The sequence below is a fragment of the Caenorhabditis briggsae genome, assembly GCF_000004555.2.
Source record: "Caenorhabditis briggsae complete genome, chrII, whole genome shotgun sequence".
NCBI lineage: Eukaryota > Metazoa > Nematoda > Chromadorea > Rhabditida > Rhabditidae > Caenorhabditis > Caenorhabditis briggsae.
Window position 1 is genome coordinate 7,443,538 of NC_013486.2, and position 16,450 is coordinate 7,459,987.

Here is a 16,450-nt window from a genome sequence, read left to right on the forward strand (position 1 = left end):
CGCCCCCGACTCCGCCCACTTTTTCCTCGATTTTTTCCCCGGAATTTGCAGGGTCTCCGACCTTCCTGAGAACCCGCAAATTCCGGGGAAAAAAATCGGGGAAAAAACCCGGGGAAAGTGGGCGGAATTTGCGGGGTCTCACCTTCTTCCCTGGTTGTTTCATTTGCGCTCCAACGAGAAATGAATGTGTGCTCTATTGTGCGAAATTCAAGAAAAATGGGAATTGGACCCAGAAAAATCGAGAAAGCATGCATCCATTTCCCATGATAGTTTGATTATTTCTGTCAAGCGACCATACTCCAATCTCAATACTCCAATCTCTCCTGATATCTATTCTCAGACTGTGAAAACTATCTAAAATTTGCAGGTCGTTTTAAAATGTCGGCGGAGCATTCGGCGACACATTCTATCTTTCACTGGAAGACTGCTCAGCTAATTGCGAGGTTTCTGCATCAAAACAAACTGAAACCTTCCGTGGTCGAGAGTGAGACCTTAAAAACGCTCTGTAAACATTTGAATGTATTAATGGAAATGCCTACTACTGATATGATTGTCCGTTTGAAAGACGTTGTTAATCATTATAAGAAGTTAATTGTTTTCAGGAAAGTGCCAACTTCGCAGCAGGGTACGAACCAGAGGACGATGATTTATCATCGACTTGCATTTGGTGCGGATTGGAAGTATCCAAGCCACTATCATTTTTACTTTCGGAAAAAAATGCAGCGATTATTTTGACGGCGGCTGTTATCGACAATCAGAAGACGTTGAAACAAGCAAAGAAATCGATTTTGAATGATAAGTTGTATCTGTGCGAAAGTCATATTATCCCCATGGTAAGTGTCTAAATACATTGGATATGGAAAAACGAATAAGTACGTTTCAGCGCGAAGCAATGATTGATGTACTAGGTGGAGAATCTAACAGAGAGCGTCGAGTCCCAGCTTATTCTTTTCTTGTCGGGCTGGTTTTTTTCAACAAGTTGATGGTACTTTTTTACGATAGAATATACATTTTGCATCTAATTTTATAATTTTAACATCAAACAGAACATTTTCGTTTCAGAAAATTCGAAAAGTCTATGTTGAAGAAGAATTCACAGAAATGGCCGAAGGAGAATACCGTAAGTTGGTGGCAAACTTGTTGACCAAGGATATACCAAGAGTTCCTGCAAAAGAGCCTCGCAATCATCAACGTTCGGTCAAGAGAAAGGATAACACTGTAACCGTCTCGCAAGCAGCCCCAACTGCCACTGCAACTGCCATTGTCAGCGAACTGCTAGGAGGTATCACTCAAACAGTTGAAGATGGTGATATTCCTGATTTGAAGAAAGTCAAGTTGGAAGAGGAAGAATACAATGAAATGGAAGCTACCAATCCATCCACTTCTTCGTCATTAGCACCAACTTTTCAACAACCAATACAAAAACCGCCGCCCACATTGCTCCCATCGAATATGAGAATTTACACATTGAAAAACGGGAAGAAAGTAGTGAAAGCGCCAGTGATATTAAAATCAGCCCAGGCGGCACTAGCCAAAACTTCCGGGAAGTTGGTTACAGTTCGTGTGGCTCGGAGAAGAGTGATTCGGTCAGCAGCAAAGAAAACTGAATCCGAGGTGGAGAAGAAACCTGAAAATCTAATTTGATAGTGTTGCTTTGTGAGAGCTACAGAAAATCGATTTAATCAAACGTATACATTTCCAGAAGCTACCAGAACGATTCCAACTGACTAAGATTCCGATCCTGGCTCAATAGAAAACGTCGCACGTTCATCATTACTCTTGATCTCTTGTTTCACTATTATCATGTTGTTTTCCGTATAAAATGCATCTTTAAAAACTTTGTTCTCCCAAATCCAGTAAACCCAAAAACAAATAGCAGTGTTGCCGACAAGAGCATGTGAAAACAAAGAGATTTCTGCCATTTTCGTATCAAATTTCGGATCCCACTTTTTGGGGCAAGAAAAGGTGGCTTTATAATTCTGCCACTTCCCAATCCATCCTAGGATAGTGGTCAATTTTACACCCCATCGGATGCTTGCAAATTTTTGTTGTTGTTTTTCAATTCGAGTTTTTTCTCGGTTAGCAGTCATTTCGATTCACTCACATAATTAGGACAGCGACGGATACACATTATACATTTTGTTCTATTTTGTTTTCTTGTTTATAGGAATTCTATTAGCCGCTGTTAGCTTACAACTATTCAAGTACAGTAAGCAATACAGACTGTATCATACAGTATCCGACCAAAGAAAGAAGGTCCCACAGCGACAAATACCGTAACCTAAAACAAAAATTTTTAGATAATTATTTTCTCGTTTTTTTCACTGCTTTTCAACTAAGTTTTCTGTTGTTTACCTCAAACAAGACGGAAACTAAAAATTTTTGATTGTGAAAAAATATACTGAAAACGGAAGAAAATCGAGAAAATAAATCTCTGGAAAATTACAATATGTTTAGGTTACTGTAGTTGTCGTGGTGGGATTTTCGGCCACTGCCATCGGCCTTTCTCTTCCACAGCTCCGATTTTTTGAATCAGAATAATAACCTGTTGAATATGTTTCACAATTTTCGATTTATCTCGAAGTCAGAAAAATTGTCTTGCACACGATTTGTGTTGTTTCCTCCAGGGAGTCCCAAAAGTTGACGGACTTACTACGAAGAAGAACCTTCTAACATGAAGAAGAAGAAGAAGACAAAGACGGGAAAAAGGAGAAAGAGAAGACAACAAGAGGTTTCGTTCATTTTATCGTGGATTTATATCAAACTTGCATGTGTAGGAAACGGGATTTTTGAGTGAGTGAAGAATGCCTCCTCATTCTTCACAAAGTTGCTTTTTCTTTTTGAACACTATTTTGGCTTTTTCGTATGATTGTATCTATGTGTGATTCAGAATAGGAAAATAGCAAAAATGGAGCCCATGGTCTCGGTTCGTAGCAGATTTTCGTTACCGTATACGCTGTAATAGAAGAACTCCCAAACCGTTAACTTCTTTAAGCCTATATATCTCGTTTCCTGTAAAAGTTATGAAAGAGTCGTCAACTGATAGAGGAACTGTCATGAAATCAAAAATATATTGTCAGTTTACAACTTTTCGATAATCTTGACAGGAACCGAGATATGGGCTTAAAATCGACCGTTTAGAGTATTACGGTAATTGTGAGCTACTATTAGCTTAAAAAACCTATTTTTTGCTATGAGTTTGAGGAACTGAATCAAATTTTTCTGAATTTTTATGCTTCTTTATTTTGAGACAATCGGAGTTATTATACGGGGTAATTAAATCCAAATTTGAGGAGTTTATTGAGCCTTTCTTTCGTATTCTCGTTTTTTTAATCTAGAAAATGAGAAAAGAAGGATCATGATTTTTTGTTTATTACCAGCAAACTGGTGCGCCTTCGGCGCGATTTAATCTTTTTCTTTACTGGTTCATCACTTCACTCCTCATGGTTTCTTAAAGGGTCACTTAAATCTATATTTATTTTTGAAGCTTTTCAAAAGTCCACAGATCCTCAAGAGGACAGACAGACGTCTCTAGCGTTTTATATATAACGAAGATAGCTATGTAGAAACATCAGCAGCAAGTCCTTTTTGCACCACAACCTAAAAGATTTCGTATTCCTTAAAATCTGTAATAGAGGAGCCTAGCTTTAAACTTTGAGCCAATTCCAAATCAACAACTAGTCTATAATCTGAGAACCAATTCCGGAAAAACACTAGGTTTCGTGGGAAAGTCCAGACCACACAAAGTCTTGTTAATTCATTTTGAAACCCGCCTCAATAAGTCACCCAACTCAAGACCAACATCAAAGTTTTTGTTTTCTCAAAAACAGATAGAGGACCCATAAAGAGACAACTCGTGACTCTTCATCGTCATCTTTTTGTTTCACTTTTTCCTTGTCATCTGAATCTCTACTGAAACATTTGAAACATTTGAAACCTTAAACAATTCTTCTTCTTCTTTCTCTACATTTAAATCTCATTTTGTTGCTCATTTCGAAGTGTTCGGAAACACGTTGTGTCGGGCGAACAGAATGGGATGGAATTTCCAACGATTTGATTGTCTCCTCCGTTCTCTTTTGCATTCATCATCACCCTCATTTGGCGCCCCCCCTTTGAATACACCCTGCTCTTTTCTTTCGTGTTACTATTGTTCTTTTCAATTCGAAAATTAATTCCGACTAATTTTTTCGCGTTTTTGCAGATAGGGAAGAAACAAAAAAGAGGAAAAAAACAAGAAGAAGAGGAATAAGAAATGCATCGAATTTCCACTATTTTCTAGATGATGACTTCTGACTTTCCGTCTCTATAACTACATTCTCAACCGCTGCTTCTTTGCTTTCGTAGTTTCAGACTTTAGAAGACAGAGAGATAGCTATTCTGATGATTATCGATCAGAAAAATGTAAGTCTTTCGAGCGGAGATTATTTGAATCATTTTTTACCATTCTGACCAAAACTTTTATTATATGTATCCATCAGACGGTGTAGAAAATTAAGAAGATTCTGAAAATTTTTGAAAAACCTCCAAAAATCGTTTCAAAGGGAGAGAGAATCTCAGCCCGAGTCCATTTTCTGTAAACTTTCAGAAGATTCTGATTTTTTTTGAATTCCCGCTGCTGAAACTTCTAGACCACCTCTTTGAGCCACAAAAAATACTTCATCTTGAATACATAGTAGTTAAAAACTGACTTTTTCCAGGCATCATATCGAGGAATCACTGGATCGAATGCAAAAATTCATAGACGGGTTCGAACTATGCATTATCATTCCTCTTGCAATGATAACAACTTTCTTGTTGATCTTTCTGGTAAGATTTTTAAAGAAAAACAGCGATTTCAAGAAGAAATAACTAGCTAGATGGAATAATTTCTGTCTACCTATCTTTCACATTTTTTCCTAAAATTATATTCAAATCTTTGAAAAAACAATTATTAGACTATGAAAATTTCCCAAAGTTCTTTCTCGAACGCTCGATTTTCAATGATAACGAAGTTCAATAAAACAAAAAAGATCTTCGTCGGCATCTTCCAAAGTCATCTTGTGAATTCAAAACCATGTTTCATCCTTTAACAAAGTACATCATTAAATCGAATAAACGACCCATCTCTCCCTCTTTTTTCAATTTTTCGTGTCCATTTCCATCAATTGATGGGACAGCAAAAGGATAGAAAAAAGACACAAGCACCCCTTCTTTTGCCCCATTTTTTGCGCCCGCCGTTCTCGAGGGACTTATTGTAAGGAGCCGGCAAAAAAGAGAAAAAGAGAAGAGCATGCATTCCTGCTGTTGCTCCGTCTGTTTTCGGTGCTCTCCGCATTTTTGGTTTTGGTGTCGGAGACGAGATGTTTTTGGAAACAAAACAATCACAGAGTTATCACTTTGCCAGCTTGGCTATTACTTTTTTGTTAGCCTAGTAATGGTTAGACTCTGAAGTATCAATGTCTCTAGAATATGGTCTAAGTTTTTGAATTCAGAGTTTCGCAAAATTCAAGTGTTTTAATATTGCTCACTTGTTGTAGATACTGCTTATTCCAAGCTACTTAAATATGTAGGTTTTAGAAAACCGACTATACATTTTGTATTTTTGAAGACGATTCATGTAAATGTATAGAATTTCCGGAATCCACCACCGTAATATATTTCCCCTCGGAAATAAAAAAGTAACATTTTAACCAGAGATGTCCGGATGATTTCGTGTATTTTTCCATTTCGAATTCCCAGAAAATATATTTACTCTGAATTCCGAATTCCGGATTCCTAGAAAATTATTTCATTCCGGATTCCGTAGTCCGGATTCCGGACATCTCTGGTTTTAACATTCGAAGATTTTCGATTTCAATGAAGTTACCGTAATCACTCTAATAGAAGAGTATACTTACACTTTGAGCCCATATACCGTAAACACTCAAATAGAACGCCACCCGGACTTTGAGCCTATATATCTCATTTTCTGTGAAATATACCATAACGAAGTCAACTGATAAAATGTTTATTCTAGTATCAACAGCATTTTGTCAGTTGACAACTTTTTGACAGAGACCTAGAAAAATTGGCTCCAATTTAAAAGTTCGGGGACCTTCTATTACAGGTTTTACGGTAGTTCAATACTCAAAACTCAAATAATTTTTTTGATCTATTGGTACATTCAAAGAACCTCCGCTTTTTGAACATCAATCATTCTTTTAGAAACTTTAGAAACGACAAATTTGACAAGCTATTCTTTTCGTCATTCACAAAAAATTTTGTTTCAAAAACTTTGCAACAAAAGAAGAATATGTAATTTTCGAGTTAGGAAAAAAGAAGAAGAAGATGAAAGTTGTCCTTTAGTTTTTACTACGAGACACCAACAAAAAAAAACTAATTCTAGTAGTTTCTCACACTTTTGGTTCAGTTTCAAAGTGCATTTTTCAAATGTCTTCATCTATTTTCTTTCTTCTTTCTTCTTCCATTTCTTTCGTATGTCTTAAGCAACGTTTTCCAATTATGTGCTCTTCCAATAGACAACGACATCATAGTGGGTGGTGTGGCACCTCACTCATTATCCCTCTATTCTCTTCTCTTTCTTTCATTTCTTTTCATTTCTTTATTTTTTTCTTTAAGAAGAAACACTCATCATTTTTCAGTGCATTCGGGTCATCGTCATGTTCTGTTGCACGCGAGCACAGAGGAAAAAAGCAGCCGAGAAAATATCCGGGTCATTGCGGAAACACGATTCGGGACCGATGTTTGCCAGATTAGAAGAATTCGATGTACTGACTCCACTTCAAGCAACACCAGCTGTTAGTATTGCATCCGGAACTTCTTATAAGGTTTTAGTTATTTTCTTATTTCCGGCTAATCAAGATGAAATTTCCAGAACTACGGAAGTTCCACTCCATCCACGTCATCAGGTTCCGATTCTAGGATCCAATTGATACCACCGATTCTTTCGTCGTCGTCATCAGATTCACCGCCACCTCCTAGAAGACCAAATCATGGGAAAACGTTGATAGTCCCGCTGAACGCATCTAGATGTGAGTAGCGAAAATTTCAATCGCGGCGGATCATATTTTATTAACGGTACAAATGAAAAATATTCCTTCAAAAAAAAACGAAAAAAAAAATTACCGATTACTGTATTTCTTTCAGTAAAAATGTTACCGTAAACACTCAACATTTTTAACCCCAACTTTTACCTTTGAGCTAATTTAACTCGGTTTCTGTGAAATATATCAAGACGTAATTAGCTAACAAAATGTTTTCGATATTATAATTAACATTTTGTCAATAAACCACTTCTTGATATCTATTTCAGAAAATGAGATAAATGAGTTCAAAGTTGAAGGTTTGTGGGCGTTCTATTAGAGTGTTTACAGTAATATAATCGAGCTTGACATGCTAAATCAAAACGAGGCATAGCCAGAGTCGCTTGAAAACTTATAAACTTCATTTTGGAAAGAAACTTTTTGAATCTTGAAAAATATATAAAACAAGGTATCTTTTTAATAAGAAAACATTTCAGATCGCTCACCGATGACAATGAACATAGCTGGTACTCCAGACAGTCGTCTCACATCATTCGAGTGTGGTACTACCAAAAGCTGTGCAACGATACCAGAAGACGATGAAGATGAGATGAACGAACTGTTGTCAATCGATAGGACGTCATTATCAGTTTATGAGCAACCTTCTGGAAAGTTCGGATACTCTGCTTACAATCTTACTCTACCACAACCGACTCCAGAATTTCAGGTTTGTAGTTCGTTTTTTAAAAGATATATTCAAAAGAAGATTTAAAAAATCGAAATTCACATAATCCCATTTCAGTCTTCATCTTCAGGCTTCTCGCCGATGGTAAGAAATCATTAAAAAACAGCTTTGCCTCTAAACTTCAGTAAAGCTTGAAGTTATAGCTTCCAATAACTTTTTTCTGTTCTTGTGTACTCCTGATTTTGTCCTCACGTGGCGATTCTATTACTTTTGCTGATTACAACTGCTCCACTGATTCAAAAATAGGTAACCTGGATTTTCAGTTACCCGCTCCAACGTATTCTCCACCGGAACTACCATCAGAATCTCCAGCAACCAAGCCTAATCATATTGATATTCCGGAAATTTTGGATGTAGAAGACGAGGATCTGGATCAGGATCCTGTATCTGTTTATGAGTCAGCATATTTTTCCGATAATCTATACAACACATTTTCTGATTCAGGTTTTCACGAGTATCCGATCCAAACTCTCCGCACTCATCATCTAATTCGTTCAGTGATAGTTTTTACTTGAACAACTTTGATGTGATTTCTTCAGCAGCTAGTAAGTTTTTGATCGCTGCTAAACAAAAAAAAATATATTTTCAGATTCACAAATCTTCGAAGCAAGTCTTTGTGGAGAATCTGATATTGCATCCAAGTTTCAGCTTCATAGGTACGGGGGAATATTACAAAATTTATTGAAAAAAAAATATAAATGTAAAATTAAGAATCGAAGAAGAATCAGAGAACGGCGATGAGCAAAGTTGTACAGGTGATAATCAGGAGCCACAAGTGAGCAGTATGACAAACAGCACTCAATTTTTCCCACGGAGTATCTCACAGCAATTTGATATGATGAGACTACAATGAATTGGTTAATAAATTTGGTTTTGATTTGAAAGATATACAGTAGGAAAGTACTAGGAAAGCCGACCACACGCTATTGAAGCGCCGGAGGCGTGGCATACAGATGGCTGGTAGTTGATAGTTTAATAAATCAAAAAAATGTATTGGTTCTTTTATCCAGAATATCCAATCCGCAAAACACAATTTAAAGTTTTCTGAACAGCACTATTGTTTGGTTCTGACAAAAATGTGAGTTTGTGTTTTATTGGTTTTTTGGAATTTTTATCAGTTTTCCGTTTGGTGATTATAAACTCAAAAATCATCACCTAGTGATGATTTTGAATAGCAATCTACAGACCTTTAAGTTTGGTATAAAAGTGTACAGAAAATTGTTATATTGACCCTCTTCTTGTAATGCGTGCAATTTTTCTTCTATTAGCTGTTTCTATTTTTGGTGGGCCACTTCTCCTTCAGCTTCAATTTTTCAATGTATTATTTTAGGTGCATTCTGCTCCCCAATCCCATCAATTTCTGATGATGTTTACTCGGATCCAATATGCCCAGGAAATATCAAAAACTTGTGGTTAGATGTTGTTGTAGTTGTAGATAAATCTCAGTTGATGACTAACGCACAACTTTGGCAGGTATTTAATTTATTGAATTACTCCTGACCTTTTTTTTCTGAACTCTAGGTGAGAAACACACTAACTCAAGTACTGGGATCAATTTCTAAAATCGGACCAGTCAAATATCCAGCAGATCCCCGTAGTACTTGTGTTGGAATTGTCACTTACGATGACAATGCTACTACTCAATCTCAATTGGATGCTTCGAAATCTTTCAGTGATCTTTATAATGTTATTCAAAGCTCGTTGATTTCTGTAGACAACACGAACACTTCCTACTTGAGTTTGTGAGTTGAGAGAGCTCAACATTTTAATCTTGGATCCAATGTATTTAGAGCCCTTTTGGCAGCTGAAAAAGCATTGAAAGATGGGAGAAATCGTACGTATCGTTTCAACTACAAGAAAGTTATTATCGCATTCGCTGCTGATTATCAGTAAGATTTCCATCCAAGGATGTTCTAAGTCGATTAGTGATTTTTAGAGGGCACGGAACTGCTTTGGATGCAATGCCAATCGCTAACCGTTTGAAAGACAATGCAGTCACCATTATCACCGTTGCATGCACTAGTAATTCAGACAAGCAAACTGCTATTCAAGGAATCGCCAGTCCGGGATTCGATTTGGTTGATGAAATGGATACACCGAAATTGGTGAAACAGTTGACAAACGCTCTCTTGAGTGGTAAATTCTGATTTTCTTTATTCGGTACGTCAAATTAAACTTCTGAATTACAGCCAACTGCTTTTGCCCAGAAGAGTGGATTCAATACCGTAGTGATCCTTTTTAACAGTACCTCTACCCAATATGGAATTTGTGTCAGAGGATACAAAGCAACTGGAGGAAGCTATGGATACCAACATGCAATTGATTATTGTGCCAGTGCAGTTCCCGGGGCGTATTTAGCAAATGAGTTCAGTTTGAATAAACACGACTTTATGATCAGTGAGTCCTTTTGGAAACATTTCTTACCTTTGAAATCGCTGTTTCAGAGTACATGGAGACTACTTGGGCATGGGAATTCTCACCTGTCGAATATTTTATCGGATTAAGTTACCAAAAAAATCAATGGGTTTGGGAGCAACCATCTGGACAAGCCAGGATCCCGGTATTTAGAAACTTTGAGATGTTTAAATACGATGTTTGAAATTTCAGTTAGATCCAAATGAATTTTCAATGTGGGCTCCAGGATATCCACAGAAAAATTCAACGGATCAAGTAATTGCCATTCAACAGTGGAGTGGACATCCGAAACAAGAGGTGATTGAATAGGGAGGGTAACATAAAGTTTATTATTCATTTTTCAGTACTTCTGGGCACCTCCACAAACCAATGACTGGTTATTCATCTGTCAAGTTCAATCCAGCAGTACAGAACATTATACGAACTATTTGGAAAATTAATTTTTGTCGCTTTTTTTAACATGAATTTTTCTGAATTAATATTGGGTTGTATACTTCATGGGAGACTTTATAAATGGAGATCTGAAAATCAGAAACGAAAATGAAGATCTTCTCTGTTTCTTTCCTACTGTTCGGACTTCAAGGTATGCATTGAGTTCTTTTAAAAAATCTCATGAAATTTATTTTTAGTGTCCTACTGTATGCCAGCTCGAGGTGATGCTGCTGATGACGATAACGAAACTACTACAGTTTCACCAATTTCCAACTACATGGATCGTCAATGTGGAGAGGATTTGACCAATCTGTGGTTAGACATTGTCTGTGTCGTGGATACATCCAAAGGAATGACCAATCAAGGACTGACCAAGGTGGCTGCCAACATTGCCAGTGTGTTCAGCATGGGAACTAGAATCGGAACTCAAGCTGAAGAGCCAAGAACCACTCGAGTCGCACTTGCCACCTACAATCAGAATGCCAAAATTGTAAGTTTTTTGGAACATTTCCAACTATAGCAAGGCTTTAAGAACGCTGGACTTGACGTCTATCAATCTCTCGATGATCTCTACGATGACATTTTCACAGTTCTCCATGCAGTCTCGTTCTCACTACAAGCAAGTTGTGATTGTCTATGCATCCAGTTACAAAGGAACTGAAGATCTGAATCCACTTCCTGTTGCTGATCGTTTAAAAACCGCAGATGTTTCCATTATAGCTGTTGCTTTCAATCAGGACAATGACGGAGCTCTTCTGGAAGATCTTGCGCTTGTTGGCTCTCCAAACTTCAATTTCGCGAACACCGATTCGAATCCAGTTGGAGAAATTCAAGGAGCTTTATTGCAAGGTTAGCTTCTAATTTTGGCAAATTCTCACTTTTCATTGTTTTTAGCCAATTGCTTTTGTCCAAACGGCTGGACTCAATACCGCACTTCTTATGCCTATGTCGACTCGTACCGCTTCGGAGTGTGCATTGCTCCTACCGTAATTCAAGCTGTCTGGAGAGCTGCCAAATTGAGTTGCCGCAACCAATGGAAGAATTCTTACTTGCTCAATGAGTATGACATCAACAAACACAATTATGTACTTGGTATACTGTGAAAAACAACATGATTTTTTATACTTAACTTTCAGACCTCATCCAAAACACGACAGCATTCAAAACACCCTACCAATAACACATCGGACTCTCCTATTCAAAGGGGGCTTGGTATTGGGAGCAACCAGATGAACAGCCATTGAAGCAACTTCAACACTGGACCAACTGGAATCCTGGTAACCCAAAATCCGATTCATCTTTGACTGTTGTCACTAATCTTCAATTGGCCAGTGAAATGGCAGCCGGTTGGGAGAATACCGATCAACTCAAAAATGCACAGTTCTTTATCTGCGAAGTAGAAGTCCTGTGATACGGATAACTATTGTGACAAAGTCTTTATTTGAAATTGTATTTAAAGGTGGGGGGACAGGAGATTTTACGGGGGAAGCTCAGTCGGTAGCGGCACCGCACCTCCAACACTCGCCTCGACAAGTTCAACTCCTCGAGGAGCATATTTTAACGGAATTTCGACAACATTATTCTTCTCATGTCCCCCCACCTTTAAAGAATAAATAATTGCATCATAATTTGAATGATGTTACCATACTTGAAAAACGGGCCCTGTCATAGTTCCTTTTGGGACATTTTAGGATATTTACTGATCACCTAGGAAATGATAGAGCAAAAATTTCATTTTTGACCAAATTTGGTCACCATTTGGGCAGTACCGGGTGTACCCGATCCAAATGTGGCTGCTGTAATTTAGAAGTGTCCTGACATATCAATGGGTTACAGTTGAAAATTGAATTCTGTGCTCCACACGTTTGGAGTATCGGTTTTCTGATAGTATTTAGTAGAACTCGTAGTACTTTTGGTTAAATCCCCGAAACTTATTACGGCTCACAACTCTTTACTTCATACTTCAAAATTCTTTCTTCTATCAGTTTACCTGCTCCTTCACCTCTCTCTTCCCTATGTCTATGTCCCTGTGATCCGGTGTATCCCTCACTGCACAGTACCCCAACGCCGATACTCTGCGTCTCTCCTTAATCCACACTCTATTCACTGAAAATCCAAACATTTTCTGCTCCCCCGCCGACGCATTGTGTGCCTTTCTTTAGCTCCTCCCGAGCCCACTTGAGCACTTTGCGGATTCTCTCTTTTCACATTTCTCCCTTTCTGTGTCCTCGAAACTTTTCTTCGTCGATCAGCAATCATGGTTAGTTTCTTAACAGTAGAACCTATTTTTTCAAATTTACTAAATTTCCATATTCTAGGGTGATGTCGTGGCTGATGCTTTGGAGCAGCTCTCCGCTGACCAAATCGAGCAATTCAGAAAGTACTTCAACATGTTCGATAAGGAGGGAAAGGGATACATTCGTGCCACCCAGGTATCCTTTTTTATTCGAATTTTGTTAAAATGAATCTGGAATTTTTCCAGGTCGGACAAATCCTCCGTACCATGGGACAAGCTTTCGAGGAGCGTGATTTGAAGCAACTCATCAAGGAGTTCGACGCTGACGGTATGTCTAAAATTGAAATGTTTTTAGTTTTAATTTCTCAAAATTTAAAGGTTCCGGAGAGATTGAATTCGAAGAATTCGCTGCTATGGTTGCCAACTTCGTTGTCAACAATGAGAACGACGAGGGACTCGAAGAAGAACTCCGTGAGGCTTTCCGTCTCTACGATAAAGAGGTTAGAATGTTTACTGTGTCATTTTCTGATAATGAAGAACGAGATTTGATGGGAACAAAGTATTAGGTCAATAAGAAAGGGATGTTTATTGATTTATTAGTCTTGTGATTGCTAAGGAATTTCGAAAAATTTCTGGAATGCGATTTTTGAGAATTGATTGTAAGACTGAGCACTGTACGTCTGATATTAAACTATTAAAAACACCTATTTTAGATATTGGGAATCTGGAACTTTATTGCTTTTCTTTAGTTTTGTTCTAGCTTGACTGTCATTCTAAAAATTGGAATCCTCATATTATTCTAACGACTGTCTCAAGCTTCTTTTTCGAAAATTCAGCTCAAAATGAATCAATTTCAGGGAAATGGGTACATAAACGTCTCCGATCTCCGTGACATTCTCCGTGCTCTTGATGATAACGTCTCCGAGGAAGAACTCGATGAAATGATCGCCGAAATTGACGCTGACGGTTCAGGAACTGTCGATTTCGACGAATTCATGGAGATGATGTCTGGAGAATAATTCTTTCTTCTGATTGGACTTCTCTGGATACGGATGACGCTGACTTCTGATTCTCCCCTTCACTTCTTCTTCTGAACTTCATCAATTTTTGTAAAAACTCACATTTCCTCATTTTCTTCTAATTTTGGCAAAAAATATCCAAAAAATTAGAAAAAACAACTCTTACATTTAGACCCTCTTTCATCTTGCTATGATGTTCGAATCGTTATTTTTTGCTTACATTGTGATTCATTTAGAAAACTTTAAAAATATACATTCGAACAATAAAAATTGTTTAAAAGCTAAAACTGATTAAAGTCCGTATAATGTTCTGTACTACTTGACTCAACTTGGCAAAGGAACAACCAATCATTCGTTTGTGGAGGTGCCCAGAAGAACTGAAAATTTCAATTTGAACTAGCTGAATAATTCTAATTGCAAGACCCACTTCTCCAGAAGTATCACCAATCCATTTCTGATTGGATATCACTTGATCCGTCGAGTTGGCTTGTGGCCATCCAGGCGCCCATTTCGAATATACACTTGGGTTAAATGGAAGATCAGATTGTCCAGCTGGTGTTTCCCATATCCACTGTTTGTAATAATTCAACCCAATATAGTATACGATAGTAGAAAACTCCCAAGTGAATGTCGTTTCCATGTACTCTGAAAGAAAAATAAACTTTTAGTTTGCATGCCTATAATCAGCTCACTGTTATCAAAATCATGCTTCTCTTTACTGAATTCATTTGCTAAATGTGCACTTTTTTCTTCATCTGCACAATATTCAATGGCATGTTTATATCCGTAACTGCCTCCAGTTGCCTTGAATCCTGCGATACAAACTGCGTACGCTGGGGAAGTTGCGTTATTGATATCCGTTCGAAACTGAGCCCAGTCTTTTGGACAGAAGCAGTTTACTGAATTTTAAAAAAATCAAGAGACAAAATCAACTTTGTATAATACCAGAAACGAGTGCATTTGTCAACTGTTTGACCAATTTTGGAGTATCCATTTCGTCAATCAAACTCAATCCAGTACTGGCGATAGCTGCGATAGCAGCTTGTTTGACTGGATCACTAGTACAAGCAACCGTAATAATGGAGACAGTGTTGTCCTTCAGACGGTTTGCAATTGGCATAGCATCTAAAGCAGTCCCTTGTCCTCTGAATTTAAACAATTTTTCTGTTTTTGTGGTTTTTAGTAACTCACTGATAATCAGCCACAAAAGCAATAACCACTTTTCTGTAGTTATATCGGTATGAGCGACTTCTTCCATCTTTGAACGCCTTTTCAGCAGCAAGAAGTCCTCTGAAATGTTTTTTATTTATTTTAGTATCCAATTTCAAACTTACAAGCTTAAGTAGGAATTGTTCGTGCTGTCTACGGCAACCATTGAACTTTGAATAACATTGTAAAGATCACTGAAAGATGTCGAAGCATCTAACTGAGATTGGGTTGTAGCATTGTCATCGTAAGTGACGACACCAACACAAGTACTACGCGGATCTGCTGGATATTTCACTGGACCGATTGTAGAAATTGACCCCAGAACTTGAGTTAGTGTGTTTCGGACCTAAAATTACAAACGTTTTGAGTTTTAATTAAAATCCAGGCATGCCTGCCACAGCTGAGCATTTGTCATCAATTGAGATTTGTCTACAACTACCATTACGTCTAACCACAGATTTTTAATATTTCCAGTGCATAATTTATATGTGTAGAGATCATCGGAGTTTTGAGGAACTGGGGAGCAAAATACTCCTGAAAAAGATTTCAAACTTGGTAATGATTCGAAAAACGAACCTAGTAAAAAAGCAGCTAACAGAATATATACACGCATTGTGCACTAGACCACTTCGACCATTTTCAGTGCTTTTATATACCTGACCCACTTTCTGATTTGTCTGTAGATTGCTGTAGAAAGTCATCATACAGTGCTGAATCTGTAGTTTATCATGACAAAACAAAAAACTGATAAGAATTGTAGCACAATGACCAAAAAAGAAAATGTTTTCGATTACTAAACGGGATGACAAAAAATTGGAATCAAGGCCAATTCAATATTTTTAGAAAGGTCATATGGCTGATGGTTTTGAGAATGCAGAGGGTATCATAGGAGAAATAAATGATGAAGATTTCAGACGTTTTGAAATCGTCGGAGTTTTTTGTCGCGATAATTGTAGACTTGAACATTTACTTCAGGGTCTACTAAACACAAGGGTCCCACTTGGGTTCAAGCGAGCGGGTCAGAAAAGGCGCCCCGGCAAACTCGCAGGCCAGAAGAAATTTAATAATTTTAAAGTGGACACGGGTTTGATCTAGGTCATGATCTATTTCATTAAAATCAACAGGTTGCGTTCTTCATTTAAAACTTTGAAACTCATCCAACGAAATTCGGCAGCGAATTTAGAATTTTTCCTAAATTTACTGGGGCGCGATTTCTGACCTGCTCGCTTGAACACAAGTGGGGTTCCCTAACTATCAACTTTGAGCCGATTTATCTCATTTCCTGTCAAAGATATAGCAAAGTTGTCGATCGATAAATTGTTTATGACAATTTCAAAAGTGCTTTGAGTTGGAACATTTTCGCTATCTTTTACGGGAACCGAGATACCGTATT

At 37.7% G+C, this 16,450-nt stretch overlaps 5 protein-coding genes across 5 annotated transcripts; 4 read left to right on the plus strand and 1 right to left on the minus strand.

The window, feature by feature from the left end:
• Positions 1 to 378: 378 nt before the first annotated feature.
• Cbr-lin-56 lies at positions 379 to 1,753 on the plus strand (the record flags this gene model as incomplete). The annotated part of the gene is made up of 5 exons (XM_045242277.1): positions 379 to 552; positions 603 to 833; positions 884 to 985; positions 1,063 to 1,614; positions 1,703 to 1,753. The coding sequence occupies 5 exons, from the start codon at positions 379 to 381 to the stop codon at positions 1,751 to 1,753; spliced, it is 1,110 nt and encodes a 369-aa protein (XP_045092122.1).
• Positions 1,754 to 6,638: 4,885 nt separating this feature from the next.
• On the plus strand, positions 6,639 to 10,601 carry Cbr-clec-143 (the record flags this gene model as incomplete). Its single annotated transcript, XM_045242278.1, has 15 exons — positions 6,639 to 6,806; positions 6,854 to 7,010; positions 7,499 to 7,728; positions 7,804 to 7,830; positions 8,010 to 8,143; positions 8,191 to 8,291; positions 8,336 to 8,362; positions 9,077 to 9,219; positions 9,268 to 9,488; positions 9,537 to 9,635; positions 9,683 to 9,851; positions 9,936 to 10,143; positions 10,191 to 10,306; positions 10,354 to 10,458; positions 10,506 to 10,601. 15 exons carry the CDS (start codon positions 6,639 to 6,641, stop codon positions 10,599 to 10,601), a joined length of 2,001 nt encoding a protein of 666 aa, XP_045092123.1.
• Positions 10,602 to 10,701: 100 nt separating this feature from the next.
• On the plus strand, positions 10,702 to 11,773 carry CBG25564 (the record flags this gene model as incomplete). Its single annotated transcript, XM_045242279.1, has 5 exons — positions 10,702 to 10,744; positions 10,791 to 11,083; positions 11,184 to 11,442; positions 11,488 to 11,685; positions 11,730 to 11,773. 5 exons carry the CDS (start codon positions 10,702 to 10,704, stop codon positions 11,771 to 11,773), a joined length of 837 nt encoding a protein of 278 aa, XP_045098103.1.
• Positions 11,774 to 12,850: 1,077 nt separating this feature from the next.
• Cbr-tnc-2 lies at positions 12,851 to 13,848 on the plus strand (the record flags this gene model as incomplete). Its single annotated transcript, XM_002631241.2, has 5 exons — positions 12,851 to 12,853; positions 12,912 to 13,025; positions 13,076 to 13,157; positions 13,208 to 13,329; positions 13,687 to 13,848. 5 exons carry the CDS (start codon positions 12,851 to 12,853, stop codon positions 13,846 to 13,848), a joined length of 483 nt encoding a protein of 160 aa, XP_002631287.2.
• A 281-nt stretch (positions 13,849 to 14,129) lies between these two features.
• On the minus strand, positions 14,130 to 15,670 carry CBG03099 (the record flags this gene model as incomplete). The annotated part of the gene is made up of 8 exons (XM_002631240.1): positions 14,130 to 14,225; positions 14,276 to 14,493; positions 14,541 to 14,747; positions 14,794 to 14,993; positions 15,040 to 15,138; positions 15,183 to 15,403; positions 15,449 to 15,591; positions 15,634 to 15,670. The coding sequence occupies 8 exons, from the start codon at positions 15,668 to 15,670 to the stop codon at positions 14,130 to 14,132; spliced, it is 1,221 nt and encodes a 406-aa protein (XP_002631286.1).
• Positions 15,671 to 16,450: the final 780 nt, after the last annotated feature.